Source organism: Callithrix jacchus, chromosome 18 (genome assembly GCF_049354715.1).
Source record: "Callithrix jacchus isolate 240 chromosome 18, calJac240_pri, whole genome shotgun sequence".
Lineage (NCBI taxonomy): Eukaryota > Metazoa > Chordata > Mammalia > Primates > Cebidae > Callithrix > Callithrix jacchus.
Genome location: NC_133519.1, coordinates 16,694,467 through 16,702,747, shown reverse-complemented (window position 1 = coordinate 16,702,747; position 8,281 = coordinate 16,694,467). Strand labels below are relative to the sequence as shown.

The 8,281-nt window shown below is 48.0% G+C and overlaps 1 protein-coding gene across 1 annotated transcript; it reads left to right on the top strand.

Moving 5' to 3' along the window:
• Positions 1–2,794: 2,794 nt before the first annotated feature.
• VHLL (VHL like) lies at positions 2,795–7,616 on the top strand. Its single transcript, XM_035280312.1, is given in 6 exon segments — positions 2,795–2,804; positions 7,118–7,208; positions 7,210–7,264; positions 7,267–7,298; positions 7,300–7,383; positions 7,385–7,616. Coding segments are annotated over 6 exon segments (423 nt in total). The 3' UTR covers positions 7,536–7,616.
• Positions 7,617–8,281: the final 665 nt, after the last annotated feature.

Here is an 8,281-nt window from a genome sequence, read left to right as displayed (position 1 = left end):
CATGCCTATAATCCCAGCATTTTGGGAGGCTGAGGCAAGCGGATCACAGGTCAAGAGTTTGAGACCAGCCTGGCCAATATCGTGAAACCCATCTACTAAAAATACAAAAATTAGCCAGGCATGGTGGCATGCGCCTATAGTCACAGCTACTCTGGAGGCTGAGGATCGCTTGAACCTGGGAGGTGCGGAGGTTGCAGTGAGCCAAGATTGCACCACTGCACTCCAGCCTGGGTGACAGAGCAAGACTCTGTCTCAAAAAAAAAAAAAACGGGTAATGTTATATTCCCATTTTGTGAGGAAGAAATCTAATGCATAGATATGTAACTTGTTAAAGGGTCACAAAGCTGGTAAGTGGCAGAGCTGGAATTCATATGTAGGCAGTGTGGTTCTAGAAGCCATGATTTTTTTTTTTTTTTTAATTGAGATGGAGTTTCACTCTTGTTGCCCAGGCTGGAGTGCAATGATGCAATCTCAGCTCATGCAGCCTCCGCCTTGCGGGTTCAAGTGATTCTCCTGCCTCAGTCTCCCAAGTAGCTGGGATTACAGGTGTGTGCCAACATGCCCTGCTTATTTTGTATTTTTAGTTGAGTTGGAGTTTCTCCATGTTGGCCAAGCTGGTCTCAAACTCCTGAGCTCAGGTGATCTGCTCACCTCAGCCTCCCAAAGTGCTGGGATTAAAGTATATGGGAGGAGGGCGTGAGCCACTGCACCCAGCCCTCCTCCCATATACCTTAATCATCTCTAGATTACTTATGTCACTTAATGCAATGTCAATGCTGTAAATAGTTGTCAGACTGTTTTATTTGGAGTATTTTATTTATTTTGAGACAGTTTCGCTGTTGTTACCCAGACTGGAGTTGCACTGTTGTTACCCAGACTGGAGTGCAAGCAATTCTCCTGCCTCAGCCTCCCGAGTAGCTGGGATTACAGGCACGCGCCACCATGCACAGCTAATTTTTGTATTTTTAGTAGAGACGGGGTTTCACCTTGTTGACCAGGATGGTCTCGATCTCTTGACCTCGTGATCCACCCACCTCAGCCTCCCAAAGTGCTGGGATTATAGGCGTGAGCCACCACGCCCGGCCTATTTGGAGTATTTTAATTTTTTCCTCAAATATTTTCAAACCACAGTTGAATCTATGGATGAGGAACCAGCAGATACAGAGGGCCAGGCCAACTATACCTTTTTTCTCCAAAAAATTTCTGAGAAAATTTTGGAGAGTTTATTTCTGGAGTAGCCATTTTGGTGGCAGGGAGGTGGAGGTAGGAAATTGGATCCCTACTAAATTACAACAGAGTTAGTTCCCGGCAGCTGAATGATGTAAATATAAGAAAAGGCTGGGCACACTGGCTGACGCTTGTAATCCCAACACTTTCGAAGGTCGAGGCAGATGGATCACCAGAGGTTAAAAAAATTAGCTGGGTGTGGTGGTGGGCGCCTATAATTCCAGCTACTAGGGAAGCTGAGGCAGGAGAATCACTTGAACTCTGGAGGGGGAGGTTGCAGTGAGCCAAGATTTGGCCATTGCACTCCAGCCTGGGCAACAGGAGTGAAACTGTCTCAAAAAAAAAGAAAATGAGACCATAAGAGCACTAGAAGAAACATGGGGTTTAAAATATGTGAGGGGGTAGGGAACTCCATAAAAGGTTGCACTGCAGAAACGGAGGTTGTTGCACTAATATTAAGTTAATTTCCCTTAAGAAATTTTAGGGTGGACAAGATGGTGTGCGCCCATTGTCCCAGTTACTCAGGAGGCTAAGGTGGGAGAATCACTTGAGCCCAGCAGTTTGAGGCTGCAAGTGAACCATGTTTGCACCACTGCACTCCAGCCTGATTGATGGAGCAAGACCCTATCTTTAACAAAAAAATAGTTTTAGAACTTGGCAATTAAGAAAAGACCTGTCGAAAAATAGGCAAAGGATTTAAAAAGCTCCAGAGGAGCAAAAATTGACTAAAACATGAAGAGATGCTTAACCTTATTCAAAGGGAAATGTAAGCAGAATTTGGTAAACCCTTGGAATGAGCTCTAAAGCATGTGGTTTGAGTGTCAATTGGTAAACCTCATATAAAGGGCAGTTTGACCTGGCAGTTCCACTCCTTGGTACTTATCCTACTGAATTTGGTTATTAATAAGAAATGCTGAGATCTCAGCATTTCTCCTTGGTTGGGTCAATTTCAATCAGGGTTATTTTTTCCAGCATTGTTTTTCACAACAAAATATTACTACAACAAGGTTCTGGCTAAATAGATCCATGGAACATTCCTCTGCAAGGAGAATGAGATAACTCCAAGTGCATCGATACATATGAGTATCAGAACATTCCTCAACACATGAGTTAAAAATGCAAATTGGGGCCAGGCATGGTGGCTCACACCCGCAATCCCAACACTGTGAGGCTGAGGTGGGTGGATCACTTGAGCTGAGGAATTTGAGACCAATCTGGGCAAGATGACAAAACCCCACCTCTACTAAAAATACAAAAATTAGCCAGGCATGGCAGCACACACCTATAATCCCAACTATATGGGTGGCTGAGGCAGAATTGCTTGAGCCCAGGAGCCGGAGGTTGTTGTGAGCCAAGATCTTGCCACTGCACTCCAGCCTGGGTGCGACAGTGTCTCAAAAAAAAAAAAAAACAACTGAAGAACAGTGCTTCGGTGCCACTGTATATTATTTACATGTAATCTGTATATATTTATATTCTCGAGCATAGGATATCTTTAGGAAGATAAATAAGAAACTGGTAGTGATGGTTGTCTCAGGAGGGACCAGTTTGCTGGTGAATAGAAATGATGCCCTTAGGTACTTTTTTTTTTTTTTTTTTTAACAACTGGGTCTCAGTGACACAGGATTTGTCTCAGCCACTTTCCCAGCCAGGCCTGGAGCCCCTGGCCTGCTGCTGGAGGTGTCCTGCCCATTCGTCCCACCTGGCCACACCTGGCTTGCACACTGGCTCTGCCCTTGTCTGGGCTGGGGCATGCCCCAGGCTGCCTGTGTTTTTGCTTGTACCCACGTTCAGCAGTTCCTGAGTTCTTGTCATGCATCCAAGAAGAATGAGATTATGCTGACAGTTCGAAGCGTGAAGAGGGTGGAAGAGAATTTTATTGAGTGACAAAACAACTCAGCCGAGAGGGGACAGGAGGGTAGTCTCCCAAGTTAGGTGGTTTCTCTCCCATTGTGACTGAGTCTGGGGCTTTTATGGGTTCAAAATGTATGTGTGGTGTGTGTGTGTGTGTGTGTGTGCCCACTCTCTCGCGCTGATTGGTTTGTGAGTATACCAAAAAAAAAAAAAAAAAAGGCTAAAACAAAGGCCCCACTCAAAGGTGGTCATGACAGTGTAACAAACCAATTAGGGAAAGGTACATATATGTAAAAGAGGTGAAGGGTGGTGATCAGTCAGAAGAAAGTTTGACAAACCGGAAGAGGGGTTCTCATTCCCACCTTTGCATTTACCCAGTACTTGTAGCTTGGCTCTCAACTGTTTTCAGCTTGAAAGTGGGGTTTCAGCCGGGTGCGGTGGCTCAAGCCTGTAATCCCAGCACTTTGGGAGGCCGAGGCAGGTGGATCACGAGGTCAAGAGATTGAGACCATCCTGGTCAAAATGGTGAAACCCCATCTCTACTAAAGATACAAAAAATCATCTGGGCATGGTGGCGCATGCCTGTAATCCCAGCTACCCAGGATGCTGAAGCAGGAGAATTGCCTGAACCCAGGAGGCGGAGGTTGCGGTGAGCCGAGATTGCACCATTGGACTCCAGCCTGGGTAACAAGAGCGAAACTCCGTCTCAAAAAAAAAAAGAAACAAAGTGGGGTTTCATCAGGAACCCACCCCTGTCTGCCTAGGATTTGTCTGCCTCCTGTTGCTATCCTCACTTTATTGCCCAGGCTGGAGTGCAGTGGTGCAGTGGGAGGATTAAGAGATCCTCTCATTTCAGCCTCCAGAGTAGCTGGGACCACAGGCATGCACCACCACACCTGGCTAATTTTTGTATTATTTTGTAGAGATGGGGTTAGGCTATGTTGCCCAGGCTAGTCCTGAACTCCTGGCTCAAGACATCCTCCTACCTCAGCCTCCCAAAGTGCTAGGATTACAGGCGTAAGATACCACACTGAGCTCTTTGGTACCTTTTGAATTTTGTACCATGTACATTTATTAGTCAAAACAAGATTAAAGTAGGCCAGGTGTGGTGGCTTTTGCCTGTAATCCCAGCACTTCGGGAACCCACAGCAGGCGGTTCACTTGAGGTTAGGAGTTTGAGACCATCCTGGCCAACATGGTGAAACCCCCTCTCTACTTTAAAAATACAAAAATTGGCCGGGCGCGGTGGCTCACACCTGTAATCCCAGCACTTTGGGAGGCTGAGGCGGGTGGATCACGAGGTCAAGAGGTCGAGACCATCCTGGTCAACATAGTGAAACCCCATCTCTACTAAAAATACAAAAGATTAGCTGGGCATGGTGGTGCATGCCTGTAATCCCACCTACTCAGGAGGCTGAGGCAGGAGAATTGCCTGAACCCAGGAGGCGGAGGTTGCCATGAGCCGAGATGGCACCATTGCACTCCAGCCTGGGTAACAAGAGCGAAACTCCGTCTCAAAAAAAAATTAGCTGGGCATAGTGGCAGGCACTTGTAGTCCCAGCTCCTTGGGAAGCTGAGGCAGGAGAATTGCTTGAACCCAGCAGGTGGAGGTTGCAGTGAGCCAAGATCATTCCACTGCACTCCAGGCCAGGCGACAGAGCAAGACTCTGTCTCAAAATATAAAGATTAAAGAAAAAAGAAAAAAAAGTGCATCCCACCAGATGTCATCTCCCTCTTTTGACCAATACTTGTATTGCCCCATATCCCATTTTCTCATATCCTAACTTTTCTCCACGATAAAATTGTGTACTCAGCCGGGCACGGTGGCTCACACCTGCAATCCCCAGCACTTTGGGAGGCCAAGGCAGGCAGATCATGAGGTCAAGAGATTGAGACCATCCTGGCCAATATGGTGAAACTCCTTCTCTACTAAAAATACAACAGTTAGCAGGGTGTGGTGGCACACAACCATAATCCCAGCTACTCAGGAGGCTGAGGCAGGAGAATCACTTGAACCCAGGAGGCAGAGGTTGCAGTGAGCTGAGATCACACCACTGCACTCCAGCCTAGCGATAGAGTGAGACTCCTTTTAAAAATAAATAGGCCAGGCGCAGTGGCTCACGCCTATAATCCCAGCACTTTGGGAGGCCGAGGGAGGTGGATCACAAGGTCAAGAGATCAAGACCATCCTGGTTAACATGGTGAAACCCCGTCTCTACTAAAAAAAAGAAAAAAATACAAAAATTAGCTGGGCATGGTGGCGCGCGCCTGTAGTCCCAGCTACCCAGGAGGCTGAGGCAGGAGAATTGCTTGAACCCAGGGGGTGGAGGTTGCAGTAAGCCGAGATTGCGCCATTGCACTCCAGCCTGGGTAACGAGCGAACCTCCGTCTCAAATAAATAAATAAATAAATAAAAATAAATAAGCGGGGGGGCGGTGGCTCACGACTGTAATCCCAGCACTTTGGGAGGCCGAGGCGGGTGGATCACAGGTCAAGAGATTGAGACCATCCTGGTCAACATGGTGAAACCCCGTCTCTACTAAAAATACAAAAAAATTAGCTGGGCATGGTGGCGCGTGCCTGTAATCCTAGCTACTCAGGAGGCTGAGACAGAAATGCCTGAACCCAGGAGGCAGAGGTTGCGGTGAGCCGAGATCGCACCATTGCACTCCAGCCTGGGTAACAAGAGCGAAACTCCATCTCAAAAAAATAAATAAATAAATAAGGCTGGGTGCGGTGACTCATGCCTTTAATTTCAGCACTTTCGGAGACTGAGGTGGGTGGATCATGAGGTCAAGAGATCGAGACCATCCTGGCCAACGTGGTGAAACCCCGTCTCTACTAAAAATACAAAAAAATCAGCTGGGTGTGGTGGCACATGCCTGTAGCCCCAGCTACTTGGGAGGCTGAGGTAGGAGAATTGCTTGAACCCAGGAGGCGGAGGTTGCAGTGAGCCGAGGTCACACCACTGCACTCCAGCCTGGTGCCTGGTGATGCAGTGAGACTCTGTCTCAAAAATAAATAAATAAATAGTGAACTCTTTCTGAACCGGAACCCGAATAGCAAAGTGTTCAATTAATACTATGTTTTGTTTTTGTTTTTGTTTTGAAATGGAGTTTCACTCTTGTTGTACAGGCTGGAGTGCAATGGTGTGATCTCAGCTCACTGCAACCTCCACCTGCTGGGTTCATGATTCTCCTGACTCAGCCTCCCGAGTAGCTGGGATTACAGGTGCCTGCCACCACACCCAGCTGATTTTTTATATATTTAGTAGAGATGGGGTTTCACCATGTGGGCCAGGCTGGTCTTGAACTCCTGACCTCAGGTGGTCCACCCGCCTTGGCCTCCCAAAGTGATGGGATTACAGGTGTGAGCCACTGCACCCAGCCACAAAGTGTTCAATCAGTATTAGATTGACATAGCCCTCAGATGTGCTATCTCATGGAATTCCTCAAATTCCTCTCTGGATCTTCCTATCACAGTTGTATTATTGGGATTCCATTTGGATATCTCTCACTATAGGTAGCTCTTCAGTGGGATGAACTAGGTAGGACAGGCTGGGAGTAAGTCTGTCTGATCTAGGATGTCTTGCTTGCCACTCAGATAGAAGATTATGTACTCCCGGCCTTTCTGATTCCATTCTAACTCTTGCCAAATCCACCTGAAGGGAAGTAGTCTCTTTAAGAAAGGGTACAGGGCTGGGCGTGGTGGTTACACCTGTAATCCCAGCAATTTGGGAGGCAGAGATGGGCGGATCACCTGAGGTCAGGAGTTCGAGACCAGCCAGACTAACATGGATAAACTCCATCTCTACTAAAAATACAAAATTAGCGGAGCATGATGGCTCATGCCTATAATTCCAGCTACTCAGGAGGCTGAGGCAGGCGAATCACTCGAGCCGGGGAGGCAGACATTGCAGTGAGCCAGGATCTCGCCATTGCACTCCAGCCTGAGCAACAAGAGCAAAACTCCATCTCCAAAAGAACTGGTATGGTTAGGCCCAAGTTGTCAAGGCTCCGAAGGTAACGCCCCGGAGGATGGGGAAAAGGGGTGGGGTTAGAGGCCAAGGCGAGCACCCAGGAGGCAGGCCCAGAAGAGGACTGCCAGGAGGAGTCGGGTGCCGAGGAGGGAGGCGGGGGTGGCATGGCCTGTGCTTCGCTCGGTGAATTCGCACGAGCTCACCCCCGGGTCATCTTTTGCAACTGCAGCCCTCGGCTGCCTGTGGCTCAACTGCTATGGCAAGCCGCAGCCCTACTCTACGCTGCTGCCCAGCAGGGACTTTCTCATCCACAGCTTCGAAGCCACCTTGGCTCTTCAGGGATTTAAGGACACACAATAGGCTTCTGGTTAACCACCAAACTGAATTGTTTGTGCCATCTTCCAGTGTTGATGGACAGCCTGCTTTTGCCAACCTCACACTGCCAGTGGATACCCTGAAACAGCAATGCCTCTAGGTTGTCCAAGGTCTTGTCAAGCCTGAGAATTACAGGAGACTGGACATCACCCACTCTATGACGATCTGGAAGACCACCCAAATGTGCTTGAAAGACCTGGAGCGACTGACACAGGAGCACAGTGAAAATGGATGGCCAAGTGCCGTGGCTCACACCTGTAATCCCAGCACTTTGGGAGACTGAGGCAGGTGGATCACCTGAGGTCAGGAGTTCAAGATCAGCCTGGCCAACATGGTGAAACCACATCTCTACTAAAAATACAAAAAATTAGCTGAGTATGGTGGCATGTGACTGTAATCCCAGCTAATTGGGAGGCTGAGGCAGGAGAATCGCTTGAACCCAGGAGGTGGAGGTTGCAATGAGCTAAGATTGCGCCACTGCCCTCATGCCTGGGTGACAGATCGAGACAGAAAGAAAGAGAGAAAGAAGAAAAGAAAATTAAGGGATGGAAGAGGAAACTGAAGATCCCTTTTTTTTTTTTTTTTTTTTGAGACGGAGTTTTGCTCTTGCTGCCCAGACTGGAGTGCAATGACGTGATCTCACCTCACCACAACCTCCGCCTCCTGGGTTCAAGTGATCCTCCTGCCTCAACCTCCTGAGTAGCTGAGATTACAGGCGTGCGCCAACATGCCAGGCTAATTTTTTTTTGTATTTAGTAGAGACGGGGTTTTACCTTGTTGATTAGGCTGGTCTCAAACTCCTGACCTCAGGTGATCCACCCACCTCAGCCTCCCAAAGTCTTGGGA